Source organism: Haliotis rufescens, unplaced genomic scaffold (genome assembly GCF_023055435.1).
Source record: "Haliotis rufescens isolate VD_foot unplaced genomic scaffold, xgHalRufe1.0.p SCAF_3, whole genome shotgun sequence".
NCBI classification, from domain to species: Eukaryota; Metazoa; Mollusca; class Gastropoda; order Lepetellida; family Haliotidae; genus Haliotis; species Haliotis rufescens.
This window is the reverse complement of record NW_025964001.1, coordinates 12237940-12255504: the sequence shown is the minus strand read 5'-3', so window position 1 is coordinate 12255504 and position 17565 is coordinate 12237940. Positions and strand designations below refer to the sequence as shown.

At 41.2% G+C, this 17565-nt stretch overlaps 1 protein-coding gene across 1 annotated transcript in view; it reads right to left on the bottom strand.

The window, feature by feature from the left end:
* Positions 1-15181, bottom strand: part of LOC124134787 — a 126662-nt gene extending 111481 nt beyond the window's left edge. Inside the window, exon 1 of the mRNA XM_046499823.2 lies at positions 14862-15181. Coding sequence (XP_046355779.2) covers positions 14862-15111 — 250 coding nt within the window. The 5' untranslated portion in view covers positions 15112-15181. The remainder of the gene's footprint in view (positions 1-14861) is intronic.
* Between the last annotated feature and the right edge of the window lie 2384 nt (positions 15182-17565).

The following is a 17565-nucleotide window of genomic DNA, read 5'->3' as shown; positions in this document are numbered from 1 at the left end:
TCTTTTTGTGGAACTGGAAATGAGCAACATACCCTTGATCAGAATCAATCTTTAACACTGCGTGACAAACAAGGAGTTTAGCGTGTTCATAGTTTACTCGAAGTGATTTAGGCAATCAATATTAATTCGACCAGCTTCGTGCGTCCAACGACATGCTTCAGTATATTTATTGATTCTTGGAGTCATCTGTAAATAGTCCCACAATAGGATATTGGAATTCCATTTACAATGGCATGCCTGCTTCAATGATTCGTTAGCGTCAACTTTGTGCACGTGCCCAGAGAAATATCTAGTCATTCTGGTGATGTGAGGTGAAATTGGGTTTAACGTCGCGTCCAAGATTATTGCACTTATATAGCGACGTTAGTCATTCTGGAGTAGTCGTTAGTTTTCACGAAAGTGTTACAACTATTCACACTGTTTATAAGCGAACACCATACATTTCTCGGTAAATAAGTGGAGTAAGATTGAAGACAGTTTTAATTGGCTGGCGCTTTCAACTCGTACCACGTACGAGTCTCATCAGTTATCAGTTATGGCCTGATGAGACTCGTACGTGGTACGAGTTGAAAGCGCTAGCCAGTTAAAACTGTGTTCAATCTTACTCCACTTATTTAATTATTACTATATTGTGCCTGATCTGTCTATTTATTTTCACTGATATAAATATTGTGATACCTAGCGTGTTTCCGTGGCCTTGACCAGCTTTATTGTAAATATCGATCAGATTAGCCCCTTTATTACCCAATGCTGCACAAGCCGTGCCGTGACAACCAGACTGTGAAGGGTGCCTACTCATGTATGACTAATGGTTGTGGACAGAGGCGGTATTAGGATGAGTAAACAATCAACTTCCATTCATGTGATACAGTGCTGCAGTCGGATTTTCACGCCCAGGAAGATCGTGATTCTCTACGGATTGCTGTTAAGTGGGTGTGACAACCATGTGGAACTTTGCTTTTAGAGCTGTGAGTTTCCGCGCCGTTCGTGCAAAAAGTAGTGTCATAATTAGTTATTGACAATCAGTGTTCAGTTCCATTGATGTCGACGTCGAGTGGATGATAGGTCTAATTTCTACCACTTGACGAAGTATTTTAATTTTTTTTTGAAATACAAGGCTAACTTTGAGAGGGGAGAAATCGTGCATAGACAACGTTAAGCAACATATGAACTATTTTCATGGTTTATACGTGTCTTAATGAAATTACCATTGTTGCCAACGTAGTAAATAAATATGGTCACACATAATTTAATTAGTGTAATTCTAATCCAGTATTTTTTATCTGAGTTGTTGATCAAAGAAATGGACATATTTTCGTGATCGGTAATACTTGTATGCAAACATTCTGGTTTAAGCGTTCGCTTTGTACGCCGAAGACCCGGGTTCGATTCCCGACATGGGTACAATGTTTGAAGCCCATTTCTGGTGTCCCCGTCGTGATATTGCTGGAATATTGCTAAAAGCGGCGTAAAACCATACTCACTCACCCACTATGAAATAATGTACGATTCCAATTCCAATAGTACGTTGTACATTCGAATTAAGCACAAACTTTGACGTTCTAACGTTATGCCTTCTCATGGTTCAACATGCCTTCGCAATCAACTTGTCCCCAAATAGCATAACGTTGTACATGTGAAGATAAAAGAGGTCCCATTAGGCGGGTATACCATTCTGCGGTTTGGAATACGTTCGGAAATAATTAGTGCAGACACAATAGTCAGGGTTGAAGGGCAGGATGTTCTATAGCATGGATACTCCCTGAAGCAGGGCTTACGTTAACCTTTGATCTGGACTTTGAAGGACGGTTCACCCAGGTTCACAGCCATGTACTGTCGTGAGAAGTGAACATGATGATGTTGATTCATGCCAAGCTGTCTGATGGCTGCGTATGCATATTTTGTAAAATGAACCAACAGAAGAATTGAAAGTCGTGTTCGGAATATGACAATAATATGATAACACAAATGCAGCGTCACAGAGCGTTGATGTAACGGTTTGGGGAATATGTGATTGAGCCATGTGTATGTAACCAGTTGTACTCGACAGGGACTCGAAAGGGAGTCATTAACTTGATAGTCAACACACGTCCCACTAGGCTTCCCAACAACACTACTTGCGTTGATATTAGCGACTATTCAAACAACAAAGGAGAAACTTGTTTTCTTACTTGAGCAGTTGTAAATTCCGCACACCTTATATAGGTTTGAAATAATTAAAGTTAATGTAATGCTAAGAGAAGGTATGAATGTAATACTAAAAAGGTGTTTTTTGCTAACATGCATATTCTAAGAACACATTTTCTTTAACGTGCGCTGGCATCATATTGAATAAATGAACGTGAGTATGTGATACGAGATTCGAAGTTCACACACGAATCACTGACGAAAGCACAGTGATGACACCGTTTTGCACTCAACCCCTACCGGAAGCACCTGCCGCGATTGAAGGTCAAGATCATGGTACAGTTGATCCCGATACAGTTTTGTGACCAGAAGTCCTACTTCTAGGATGTTCATATGTGTACAAAAGTTGTACAATTTATAACGTTTGTTCAGCATCTTACCAATAAACATATAACCTGAACAAAATCACGTAGTTTTGGAAAAGAAGAAGGTGTCAGAGTTTTCCCCACAACACCATTGACGTGACTTAAAAAATGTACCTTTCACCTTGAATTGACTTCTGTCATATAACATATTTCAAATCGGTAACTAACAGGAACCAATTTATGAACGCCTCAATAATAATCTTTTATCAATAACTGGTCAGAAACATTACCTCTGCCATTCTGTTAGAAATAGCAAAGGGAATATTTCTTTGACAAATATTTGATCTCGCAGAAAATGATCAATTTCCATTAACAATGTTTGTCAAGAGTGGAGGTGTAATGATCTTTTTCAATACGCAATCCTAGTGACACAGTATTACTTTTACAATAATCAATATTAAATACACCCAAAGGATACTGGTAATCTTGATGACCCATAATTATTCCTAGCGACGACTGACCTAGTTATTATTACACATAATGACGGCTAACCGGGTTTCGTAGAAGCGGAACAAAGATCCCGTAGTTATCAATAGACTGAACCAAGTTTCGACTCTATCTAGAGTACATTAACACGGGTCACTTCGGAAAGCACGAATGAGTGACTTTGGTTTAACGCCGCTTTCAAAAGTAGTTCAGTTATATCACGGTGTGTCAGCTCGATGTGTGAGGAAAGTGATTCGGGTCTTAGATGTTTACCACTTTGGTGACCCGTGAAGATCCGGGGTGGAATAGGTCATGCTTGCCGCAAAAGGCGACTATGCTTGTAAGAGGCGACTATGCTTGTAAGAGGCGACTAACGGGATCGGGTGGTCAGGCTCGCTGGCTCGGTTGATGCATGTCATCATATCCCATTTGCGTGGATCGATACTTACGATGGCAATCACTGGATTGCCTGGTCCAAACTCGATTATTTACAGACCGCTGCCATATAATTTTGCTGGAATTTTGCGGAGTGCGGCGTTAAACAACAAAGAAACAGACACAAAACCACTTTAGTTAATGAAACCCACGAGCACGGTATGGTGCAGTCAAACCTGCAAACACTTTAAGGGCAAATTATTAGAACCCACGATCATAGGTGACTTGCCTGCCCAAGGGACTTAACTCTGCATAGCGAATTGCTTGGCCTCTGTAGACTGGGCCAACCGGGCCCCATGAATACATGAGGGGTGGTAGGGTATCCAAGTGGTCAAACGTTGGCTCGTTCATTCCCCACATGGTTAGACAATGTGTAAAGCCAAATCATGGAATGCTGCTATAAGTGGCGTAAACGCTATACCAACTCACTCATCCTGAGTAGATGGATCTACGGACTGACAAACTATATTGCGATTTTTTTCTTTATCAGGGCATAAAATGATTATACTCATTGACACATTGTCGACTGGAAAATTTCCGAAAAGTTGCGGCTGAAAAATGCATGCACTCAAGCCGCAGTCAGATAGAAATGATTCACTGTTCGTTGTTTCGGGATTTGGGGGGTCGGTGAAACTGAAATCAGATGTGAATGCGGAGAAGCCGAAGCCACAAAGGAATGTTTTACTGTTTGTTGTTTCGGGATTTGGGGGGTAGGTGAAACTGAAAATGCATGCACTAAATCAAATGTGAATGTGCAGAAACCGACGTCATAAAGAAATGTTCATTGGTTCAGGATTTTTCCCCCCTTTTTTGGTGAGGCAGGTAAACTGAAAATACATGTCCTAAAGTGAATGTGCAGAAACCGACGTCATAAAAAAATGTTCATTGGTTCAGGATTTTTTCCCCTTTTTTGGGGAGGGAGGTAAACTGAAAATACATGTCCTAAACCAATCACGAGGTTAATGGACAGGATGAAGTAAAACAAATCTGCATTTTCGTAGCTGTTCGCAATCGTGTGAACCAACCCTTAGATGGCATTATTATCGGGCACCTTAGCTTATCACTGTAGCCTGTAACTCAGCGTTCAATAAAGCAAATAACAGCGGCAAAACGATTAATAACAACATCCAATGAATGATCAACATCTTAAGAACACAAAACGTGCAGAGAGCTGTCCAATTTTTACCTGCCAGTTTAAACAACCTTTGATCTCTATCAGTCCTTATCAAACACGGTCGATAACCACAACAGTTATCTGGCAGTGACCGCTGTCCAGTCTATACAATCGGACATGACGATCGACAGCATCACGTTATCTCAAATGCAGCTTATAATTTCATTTTCCTGTCCGTAGCTATTTTGAGATTACAGCTATACTTGTGGCGGTATGTCGATCAGGTTCTGTTCATTGACACGCACAAAGACGAGGAGTATGGAATAAAGCACGTCAGCTGTCTTTTGATGAGCAAGGATCGAGTTCTATATATATACCTAGCTTTTCTAAGAGATTTTTCTTGTAAGTTTAGTCAAGGTCAATAAATGGCACCATTGTTCCCGTAAGTCAGGACTAAGCCGAGAAAGTGGTATACGTTTAAAGGCACGAATGGACCTAATTCATAGGATATCGATCATTAACAATCTTCATGTATTTTCATTTGTTTGTTTTGTTTGTTTGTTGTTTAACGCCGCACTCAGCAATATTCCAGCTATATGACGGCGATCTGTAAATAATCGAGTCTGGACCAGACAATCCACTGATTGACATCATGAGCATCGATCCACACAATTGGGATACGATGACGAGCATCAACCAAGTCAGCGAGCCTGACCACCTGATCCCGTTAGTCGCCTCTTACGGCAAGCATGGGTTGCTGAAGACCTATTCTACCCCGGATCTTCACGGGTTTCAAGTATTTTCAGGGGCGGTGGGGTAGCCTAGTGGCTACTCGTAACGCCGAAGACCCGGGTTCAATTGCCCACATGGGTACAATGTGCGAAGCCTGTTTCTGGTGTCCCTTGCCGTGATTTTGCTGGAATATTGCTAAACGCGGCGTAAAACCATACTCATTCACCCACATGAGTATTTTCAAGCTTAATCATCAATAACTGCTGCCATTGCTCCCATAACGCAGGACTGGGAATCGAGAAAGTAGCATGTTTGAAGACTATCAGGTATATAATAAGTGGTTGATTGTATTTTGTTCTTAACTTGTTCGAGTATTTTCAAGTTTAGCTGATGTCAATAACTGATTCCATTGCCCCAATAACTCAAGACTAGGAGTCGAGAAAGTAGTATGTCTGAAGACTGCTTGGTACATAATAAGCGGTTGATTCTATTGTGTCATTTACTTGTACATTATGTGGCCAATGCGCCCTTCTAAGGAGATAATATACATTATATCGGTTCTTGTTATTGTAAATATACACGAAGGAGACACTGTACTCCGCTCTCACTGTTATTATAAATTGACTTGAAATTGAGACCAACTTTCATTGTCTTCTTTCCTAAAGTTGATTATCTGTACACAAAGCGGAAAGTAGGTAAATACTTGAATAGGGTATTTGAAGAAGGTTTATGGTAACTGTGTTTCTCCTAAATACCGTATAATTGGATGTATAGATCCTTTCAATCTGATGCCTTTCACAGATTTGTTGACTCATTACTGACCGTACACTAATGGCAGCAGACCACACTTAACTCGGAGCAGACGACAAACAGTGAACGCGGTGCCAAGCCACGACAATTTCTCACTGTCCAAACACAATGGATGGCAGTGATATCTGCTCCACCGAGCTGGACAGGTCATGTGACAGGTCAAGGGATTACAATCAATGGTGTCGATCTGTAGCAACATGGGGAAATGAAGAGGAATATGCACGTGGTCTTCAATCTTTATCAACTGCGAGTTCAGGACTGCCCGTGACAATAACTGAACTAATTAATGCTGTTAATCATAAAATTAATGCAAAAATGAAATCAGTGCGTCAAATGTGTGTCCCTTGCCCGCATTAATAAAATAGCGTATTTTTATCTCGATATATCGAAGTTTATTGTCATGTCCGGTTCACTGCACATTGGCGGCAACAATGTCCTGGAAATAATTTTATTTAAAACTCTCTGGTAACCCTGGCCAAAACAAATATTCTTGTGTTAATTGCCGCGTAACATTACATTCTTTCATATTGAACCTTTCCGCGACCTATATACCTTGAACCATCTTACACCGTGCCTATTAAGATATACGCCCGAGAGTGGATATTCTATCCTTGTGAAGAACGCACGTCCAGATAGCGTTACCATGGAGCGGCGTGGGTTCTACGTGGATATAGTGTATCGTTTACAAGACTACACATTCGTAGGCAGTCTGCTGAAGTAAAAAATCAATACAAATGTTGCAGGAGATCGATCACTTTCACGTCTACCTTGTAGATTTGGCAATTAACCAATCTGCCCCTAACCGCAAAGGAAGGATATAAGCAATTCAGGTGTACGCCTTTGTCATTAACAAATAGTCCGACACACATCATCTCAACCATTACCGCACGTCTATTGGGAATCGTTCCACTGTATATTTTATGCAACAAAAAACATGGATATTTAATCACATGGCCTAAATAATTACCCGTCTTATGGTGTATGACATACGAGTATGTGGCGCTTGTGCCAGAAGGTGTTCAGACGTTGACAACGTCGTTCTATGATCAAACAGTGGTTATGTCAGTCAGTGGGTTATTACCTCCTACTTTCTGACCACCAAGTGGCTGGCTGTGTAATTAGTTTGTAGATGATGGGGCGATTATACCGCCACAGTGAAGACACATTCCAGTTTGTCAGACACGCACCTGTTTGAAGTGACAAAGGGCAAGCATATTCATGATCTGTTATATCAAGATGGTTTGCGAGGATTATGAAGCGAATACTAACAACCTGTGCCATGAAGTTTAAAGCAACATAACGCATGTAATAATCAACACTAATCTTTGTTGCAAAGAGAACCATTTCGGTAAAAATAGTCATGTCATGTCATGATCCAAGGGACTGGACCATATTTAGTCCAGCACAAGGATCACCGTCAATGTTTTTTTGTTTGTTTCTTGTTTGCTTGTTTGCACTCAGCAATATTCCACCTATATGACGGCGGTCTATAAATAATCGAGTCTGAACCAGACAATCCAGTGATTGACATCATGAGCATCGATCCACACAATGGGGATACGATGACGAGCATCAACCAAGTCAACGAGCCTGACCACCCGATCCCGTTAGTCGCTTCTTACGGCAAGCATAGTCGACCACTGTTGTATTAGAAAAACGCCAATGGCTGCTTGTCAAATTATAAGTTATTATCCTGAAAAGGGAAACACAATGCCGTGCCTTATTAAGAAATCACCTAACGCTCCTTCTGACTCTGAGAAACTGTCTAATCAATATGTTGTCATTCCAGTTTTTATCGAATGACCTCGATGGCGCAAAATGATTGCTTGTGTTGAACAATAGCGCAAGTAAATATTCATTACACGGGGTTCTAATTGTGTCAGATATGGTGATATAGTCGACAGAAATAATATTAAACCAGCGTTAACAATGGATGCAAAATCTCGCAGACCACGTGCACGTTGATCACAGCGACAACAGCCCCATCTGCAGGTATTGTAGCTTGTGCATTAGTCACCGTTGGGAGGATCCGCCGACACGCGCACAGCACGCGGCCTCTGGTTACCTGATCGATCTTACAGGTAGCAGCACGTGACAGAGACATTTAATTCCGGCAGTCACTAACTCCTGGAACTAGATTACCAAACCCCCGTACACGATCTCCATTGTAAAGCTTGCAGCCAGTCATCAATAAAATACGGAGTAAGGTTTGGCAGAGTCAGACCAGGTTACAAGGATCCAGAAAGGAGACCAAGGTACCGTTTCTGATGGCGTCATAGCATTTAGCGCGTAGAGCTATCATTTCTGAAGAGTTATTCTAAATGCAGGAACACGTTGCTATGAATACGACCTTCATTCTGTTGGTCGTGTCCTTTTAGAACAGACATATGATATGCTTCCATTACATTATGGTCAGACTGTAGTGTTAACAGTAGAAGGGGTATTGATATGGGGTGTTGGGTGTCTACGAGACATGATGCAATTATGGTATATCCGGCGTTATCGAGCGGTATCGCCTATCAGAGGACTAATACTGCTATACTACAGATACATTTCTCTTTGGCTGAGTCGGCAATAACTGGCTTAGTTATTGGCAGACAAATCGATCCATGCTCATTATTGCTCTATTTTTTATAACACACTCAAGTCAGGGATAAGAGGGGCTATTTTCCACTTACTAACAGAGCTGCCTCTTTAACGGAGAATAAAGGAAGGTAGCCAGAGACGACTCACCTGGAGGGGTGCCACACGTGGAATCTGGTTTACATGACAACTGCCATCACTGCATCAAACTCCAAGCATCAATGTCAACAACGCTCGTGAAGATTCCAAGATGCACGATTGTGTTTGGATCCACAAGACGACAATGACATTGGACTGAGAAATATTCGCAGTATTTGACACGTGCGGAATGGCTAGCGCTAATGTCAAGCTATGGTGACCGGCTGGGGACTTTGTCAGACACTGATGAAATTTGGATAATTTTGATGAAAATCAATACACATTATCACACAGCAGAGCCCCTTGTGGAAGAGTGTTACTCACAGACAAGGGGCAATGTCAGTAGCAGGGAAACCCTAGCGGCAGAGTTAAATGGCACAGAAAACATATACAGTAAACTACGTTTATAACGAACACGTTTATAACGAACTGACGGATATAACGAACATAATTACGGTCCCGGCCATTTGCTGTATATATGCTGTATATATGCGTATAACGAAGTATATCGAACAAATATCGAACTAAAATCAGTGGTCCCTTTGAGTTCGTTATAACCGTAGTTTACTGTATACAATATATACTGCAATTAGCTGGATGGTGCCCACTGTTGTGTGTACATGCATATTTAAAAAAACTCTTTGATTGGCCGTGTGCATAGAATGATGGATACACCCCATGCTGTTATTAATCATAATGACTTAACGTAGTCATTTTATGGTTTTCCAGTAATGTATTTTGCTCATTATGTTTTGTGCCTTATCGTTATTTTGTTTTATTGTATCAACATTATAACTATCGAAATATATAAATTGCTTCTATTTTAACGATTGTCTACACCCAACATTTGCATTCTACTTTCTTATTTGGGAAGACGGACTACTCCGCATGGGCAGGTAAATACAAACACGAAATGCACATGTATGTAAAACGATAGTTGTACAAACTGGGTTCGGTCTATATTAAATGTATATGATACAGCATGGGCAGGATAGACGAATATCCACCTGTCAAGCTGAATTGGATGATGTTGAGCCACAGCAAGAATACGGAACATTGGCCCTATCAGAATGTCTTGGACTGACCCAGACACGCAGGGACACGTGACTCATTGGGATGACATTGTCGAAAAGAAAGGGCATACTGACCTAACTGACCATATAACGCGCCCGGGGGTCCAGTCAGGGCCATACAACCACAGCCTAACTGACGTCTAAATGACCACGCATGTAAGACGATGTACCGACGCTATAGACCATTATAGCAAGAAATTGGTCACCCATTACGTGGATGGTGATATTATCAAGCATTTGACCGTATGAACAGCAAAGGGGAGTTGTTAAATATTAAATGTTTGTTGTAGCTATAGTTACACAGGACCACTTCGCCGCAGGTTATTCAACTGTCAGTGCCAGCAGAACCGGGTGTAACCCAGAAGTTTACTCCAAGGGTCAGTGGTGACGTTATATGTGCCATGTAACAATGAGTGGCCTGTGTCACGGGTGGGGCAGATTGGCGTTCAGAGGTTAGCAACGAAGGCTTGAGGGATGATACATCGTTACAAAGAAAGGATTTCGCCGAACTATCACTGCCCCTTGTGGAATACCCTTAGGAAATCAGTATTTCATTGTAAAAAAATCGGAATGGATTTCAATGTACTTCAGATTAAAAACGTAATGAAACGAGGTTTGTACGTTACAAAGGAAAGCACTGTGTTATATGTATGTACATGCTTAGAACGTTACTTGATTGGAATATACACTTACGTAAATAGCTGGTAAATAGCAGTAAAACATTTGCATCCATCGATACCAGCCAAGACGAGTTCGAACTTGAACTTCGATTAGAAGCAGGTAAACCATCACAGTTCGACACTACTTCCATCAAGACGGGTTCGAACTTGAACTTCGATTAGAAGCAGGTAAACAATCACAGTTCGACACTACTTCCATCAAGACGGGTTCGAAACTGAACTTCGATTAGAAGCAGGTAAACCATCACAGTTCGACACTACTTCCACCAAGATGGGTTCGAACCTGAACCTCGATTAGAAGCAGGTAAACCATCACAGTTCGACACTACTTCCATCAAGACGGTTTCGAACCTGAACCTCGATTAGAAGCAGGTAAACCATCGCAGTTCGACACTACTTCCACCAAGATGGGTTCGAACCTGAACCTCGATTAGAAGCAGGTAAACCATCACAGTTCGACCCTACTTCTACCAAGATGGGTTCGAACCTGAACCTCGATTAGAAGCAGGTAAACCATCACAGTTCGACACTACTTCTACCAAGATGGGTTCGAACCTGAACCTCGATTAGAAGCAGGTAAACCATCACAGTTCGACACTACTTCCACCAAGACGGGTTCGAACCTGAATTTCGATTAGTAGCAGGTAAATCATCACAGTTCGACACTACTTCCATCAAGACGGGTTCGAACCTGTATTTCGGTCTTTGAAGCAGGTAAACGTCACAGTTCCTCACTACTTTCATCGTATCACAACGGGTTCGAACCTGTAGTTCAGTCAGAAGCCGAGCTGACGTCGTTGTGATTAGATGTCACCCTACTACAATGCCACACTACCACAGACAACAAAGTTTGAGTCCGAAGTCCGAAGTCACAGATGGTCAACACTCAAAGCACTTACCTCTCTTACTTAGTCTCAAAGGAATCCCAATTTTCCCACCTTTTCTGGAAAGCAGGGTGCGTGTCTACTTTGTGGCCATTCACCAGGGACCATTGCATCAAATTAGATGTACAGCACAGCCTACTGGGCGCTTATTATTACATGGGTAATGCATAATCCACCCTTTAATGTGTGTGCTCAAGCATTATATTAATTGCCTTGTTTTGAGCAGTTGTTAGTTAGCAATTTACTTTATGAGTTCAATGTTCCACGAGAAGGAAATCATGTATAACAACGCACCACGACCAGGATGGGGGGCTAATCCCGGGGGATGGTATAAATAATCCATGGACGTGATATTAATCAACAAGCCTCATAGAACAATAATCTGATAATTATTACTGGCCTCATTTATCACCTAGATGTGCTAAGAACCGTGGATCCTCTCTGGATAGTAGGCTAATTACCTTCATGCATAATGGTACCGGGTTGAGCAAATATTTCCCCACCTTTTCAGCTCTATCATTAGGGTATCAATGTTACTGATAACTCCTGGCGCAGCATTGTATATGTCTTGTTAGTTTCTTGGTTGGACAAGTAAGTAATTTCCTTCAAGGGTTCTAATGAACACGCTGGGGCGATGAAAGTATATTCTGCCATTAATTGTAATGGGGAAGTGACGTTTGAAAGTTATTTCTGTTATTACTAGTGATGAAAAAGTGACGATGAAAGTATTATCTGTCTTAACTTGTCATAGAGAAGTGACGATGAAAGTAATATGTCATTCCTTGTGACAGAGAAGTGACGATGAAAGTAATATCTGCCATTACTTGTGACAGAGAAGTGACGATGAAAGTAATTTCTGTCATCACTTGACAAGAGGAAGGACTTCCCCTTCATGTCGAGCAATATTCCATCAGCTCCAGCAGATGGTATTTTACATTTCGCAACTTTCGAGGTTCTACAATTCAGCATGCTATTTCTACGAAGATTTCAAAGAGGCGTCATATGACTCTCGCTCAAAAGTTGTTTGATCAGGGTTACAACATGCATTGCCTCGGTGAATTTAGGTTTTGCCTACAAAAACATCTTCGCGTCAATATTCTGTATGTAACCCTTTCACAATGACAAAACATCATCACTTGTTCCTCTACAGAAAAATAATTAATATGAGCATTCAATCTAATACAAACGTCGCATGACATATCTGTAATTATCAGGGTCTCGATGGAGAAGCAAACTGCCATTAAATGGTGTTAGTCGGGTGCCTGGCAACCAGTTCATTGACTGATCGCCCTGTCCATGCACGGCGCACCGCGTGGATCCTGGTTCCCGGCCAAATACAGATGACATACTCCGATATAGCATGATAATATGATATACGTGGCGTTACAACCCAGCACGGGCCAGCGACCTCCTACAGAGGCGCGACCTCCTACAGAGGCACCACCTCGATCATCGTCCAACCCGTCCATCTGACATCCTTCCAAGCTGCTACATTACCGCGAAGCCCTGTACTGATTGTTTGAAAATATTTTATATTGTGCTTTTACAGCGTTAAAACATAAGCTCATTGGCACTTTCGTCCAGGCAAGTCGCGCCGAGGACCCGGGTTCAATTCCCGACATGGCTACATGAACTCAATTCTTGGTGTCGCCTGCCGTGATATTGCAGTCATGTGGTCCTGTGTCTGTCTGTCTGTTTGGTGTTTCACGCTGCACTCAGCAATATTCGCTAAATGACGGCGGTCTGTAAATGATCGTGTCTGGACCAGACAATCCAGTGATTGACAAGTACGAACATGTGTAAGGGGACACCGGTCAAGCGGTGGTGGTTTAATAAATTGCACCCACGTTTGTCCTATGTAAGCAGTTCCCAAAGCAGTTTAGCATGAACTCATTTTAATAAAAAATGACTGTCAATTTCTGTCACCACAGCCGATTCATCATAAAAAGTAATGTATTACGATTCCTCTCCATACACTGACAGGTGTCACAGTTACCTGTACCCATTACTATCAATATCCCTGAAGTATACATTCATTGTAAATGTTACTGATTCCACACAACCTGTTCTGGGACACAACGACGTTGATGACATTGACCAGTGTCCGTCACGTCACGAGTCTATAACAACAGCGTCCTTGTGTCCATCCTGGTAATGGATGTCCACTCCGCCTAGACGTGGTGCTCCGGACAGTAGATACAGGGGTTATATCACTGTCCATGTTGACATTTCCTGATAACACACACGTACCAAGCGCTTGACGGACAGCCCTCAAGATAATCCCCAGCCGTGATAGAAAACACTGATTCCATTATGCAAGAAGTCGGAACATGGCATAACGGTGTTGATGAGCGGCCTAAGATGACTTAGATGAACTTCTAGGTGATGGACACACTGGTCTAGTCCAGATAACCTGGATTATACCGTACACTGCGTTACAGAAACACGGGCTGCTTTGACTGATCTTGAACCCAGATATACTTTCTAACCTAATTGTCCCCTGAAGTTCAGTCAGAGGTCAAGTGATGTTTGTTCAAAAGGGCCCATCCAAATGGGTACAGAACAAATTGATTTCTGTCAATCATTTTCCTTTTGAAGGCGATAGGTTTGATGCGAATAATCAAACTTAGCCTTGAAACGGTGGTTCACGTTTATCTTCTCAGGTCATCTATTGTGATTGAATAATTAGAATCACTGTATACTGACATAGTCCTCAGAATGAGATGTGATCTAGAAGTTCATACAAGTTTGACAAAGGGAAAACTATGCATGTAAGATCCTATAAGCGTTTCACGACTTATATATGCCGTCGGTACAAAGACGTCATCATATATTTCAGAGGAGTCGAGGATGTAGCCATTATTGATACTCGGTGTTTTAGTGTGTGAACAAAAGTCAATTATCAGTGAGATCTCGTCGAAGGGCAAGGAGCTAGGAAGGCAAGCATCAGACTTACATGCAGGCTTTGGTTAATGAAATTGTACTGACTCATCGCAATACTTGTTTGTGCGCATAATGAAACCTTATGTTTCAGTCAAGACGTTTGGTGACAGACATTTTACAATTTCGTGGTCAGATAACCCAATGTGTTGGTAAGGAACTGAAGATAAGAAGCTATATAGATAATATTTTTTTATCTTTACGTTGCCCTGAGTTTATGACAAATCGCGGGTATTTGTTATGAATAAAGAACTGTTAATCAATCATATCGCTGTGAGAAACTTCATGTTTGATGATGTGAATAAACAAATATGACCACCTTAAAGAATACACTTCGCATTTTGAGAGAAATTTAACTCATTTATGGGGGTTCGAAAGTTTCCCCAGGATATGTTTGGAAATACATTGAGCATATACACCTGTAAGTCCAAGATATTAAAGGTGGCAAGACGATACTGAGCTGGACATACAATTCATATCTAAGCAGTACTTACACCAAGCTCTGTATCTTTCAAACTTTGCCTCAACACTTTCAGGATTTCTCATCTTCAGTTGTTGCTGTCGAACACTTTGGTACGAGAGTGCCCACTTGTGAGTGTGACGTAACACTTTACCCTCGGACCAGGTTCTTGACAGTTTTTCTCTAGTGGACGTCTTCTCGATGGTGTCCATTCTGGCATCGTTGTCAAAGCTTGTACTCAATCCTGCCATTGGGAAGCGAAATATTGGAGACGAAACTGGCATTCTTGTTTTTTTACGCTCAGTTTCTTGTGTCCCTTGTTTTTAAGCACATATCTTTAGTGCTTGTATGTATCTGAAACAAACCATCGTAAGGTTAGAATGCACATTTAAATGGCACACACTGTTGCATTCTGTACATTTGTAAGAAACGTCTATGGCAAGTATACACATGTGTTTTACCTCTACACAGTGCCCCATGCGTGTATGGTTGTTATTACTCGTACCTTTATGCAACAGTCAGTATTCACTTAGCGACATGATGTGACCGGTTCGAATTCCAGGGTCATCCCGGTTAGAATTCTTGGTTTGTCAGCACCATATCCGTTAAATTGATCTCAGCAAAGTGTTTAACGTCCACGGTTCGTATCAGTTCATACTTTCCTGCCACGATAAAATGTCCAGCCGTGATAAAACTAAAGTACTTTTAAAATAAAAGCGACGATTCCGACTATATCATGGCATGTTTTAATGAATCACTGACAAACAGTGATGAAACCAGGTGTTCGCGAATAGGTAAGCTTATCCTCCACCTACCGGTTTCCAACACACAAACCGTCACAAACACATGCAAAAGCATGTCAATTGATCACCTGAAAAAAGGTTCAAGAGTCAAAATAGGGAATTGCATCGGACATCATTTTTAACACTGACACGTAAACTTTTGGAAATGTCCTCCATATTGTCTACCATAAAACATTTTGAAAGCTTTACTGCAGCCTTGAATGTTGGAACCTTGATCAAATAACTTCTGAGCACAAGTGGTATGAAGCTCTTTGAAATCTTGGTAGAAAGGCCATGTTCGATGGTACCTAAAGAGCTGTGAAATGTAGACATCGAGGCCTGGAGCTGCTGGAATATTGCCCGACATAAAGGGAAAGTTGACAATTGGAAAGTTGAAGTCATCCATCTTGTTATACACTCTTGTGGATAGTGCTTTGTCACTCTGAATCTTAATGCATAGATCTAAATATGAAACAGATGAAGCGGTCTCACTGGTCTCCTTTATTTCGAGTTCAGGTGGGTAAATCAGTGGAAGGGATTTGGTTGTTTAAGGGTTATTGCACGATATCACATCAACGATATAAACAAAGATTAAGTTAAACTTCCTGGCCAAGTTACCTTGGTTTGACTTTTCCATTCTGAGCAGAAAGTATTATTCATATGCATAAAGAAACAGATGAGCAAGAAGGAGAGTTCGATTGGTGCCCACGTGGATGCCTACTTTTTACCTAAATCTCTTACCCCCAAATCTTACATAGATGTTATCAATGAGGACGTCCAGTATTTGCCTTCATTTCTGACAAATTACCCTGAATCTCTGAAAATAGATATAGAGAATCTCACCCGAGTGTCTTTTGATATCAAATATATCAACACGAGTTGATAAAAGTTAAAAAATTCCGAGGCTGGCCGAGGATTTTAGCTACTTTTATCAACGAGTGTTGATATATTTGATATCAAAAGACACGAGGGTGAGATTTTATTTATCATCCAACATCATTCTTTCAACTTTTTCAATTTGTAGACAGTAATTAGCAGTGTCTTCAGTGTAAAAAGTACTGCAAACAGCTTCAGTAGCAGAGTCATAAGTGATGTCATTTGATTGTGACGTCATGGTAACCAGTGATGTCACAATGGTCTGCAAAGCATTGTGATGTAATTTCATTGCAGCGATATCTACAGTGTAGATATCGCTTGATCTCATCCAAGCGATATCTCCTATGGGAGCCAGTTTTGGATGATAAATGTAACTGTATCTATGGTCACCACGTTTTGCAACAAAAGCCCTATGTATCTAGGAATGAAGTTTTTAATTAAAGTTTGTAATGTGGGAAAGTTGTGTACAGAGTTGAAAAATCAAATGTTTTGACAAAATTTAACCTGGTTCTTTTGAACAAAGTCAAGCAAATCCTTTGAGGTTTTAATTCCACTTCTCTCAAATACAATGGCGTATGTGTGGTTGAGGTGGAGGAAGTGGTCTTGACTAACATCTAGTGATACTGCAGTAATCTAGACTTGCCAAACATTATAGACTTGCATGGGCTGTATTTGAAATATTTGTATCAGGGTCTGTAAGACAGACTAGAGGTGGTCCTGAAACATGACATTTGCGTGGTGGACCATGGGCAGTCAAGTCAAGCTAGAAGCTTGATACTTTTCGAATATCGTGTCACTGATAGGGGCGTTGAAGATATGGACGAACAGTTTGGGATGATCAGTCAATAACGCCATACATTGATAGTTTCATATCTGCTGGGTATAACGAAGGAGAAAATAGCTCACTATTACATGACCATATATTGTGTTAAACATACCTCCAATTACACATATTTTCATTAGACACACGTGGGTACAGCAAGACGGGGACGCTGGCTACGAATCATTCCGAGACATCTTATAACTTGAAAACAAGTACATTGTGCACTCAAAGCAGTGCGTTATTACAACAAGCGTCCT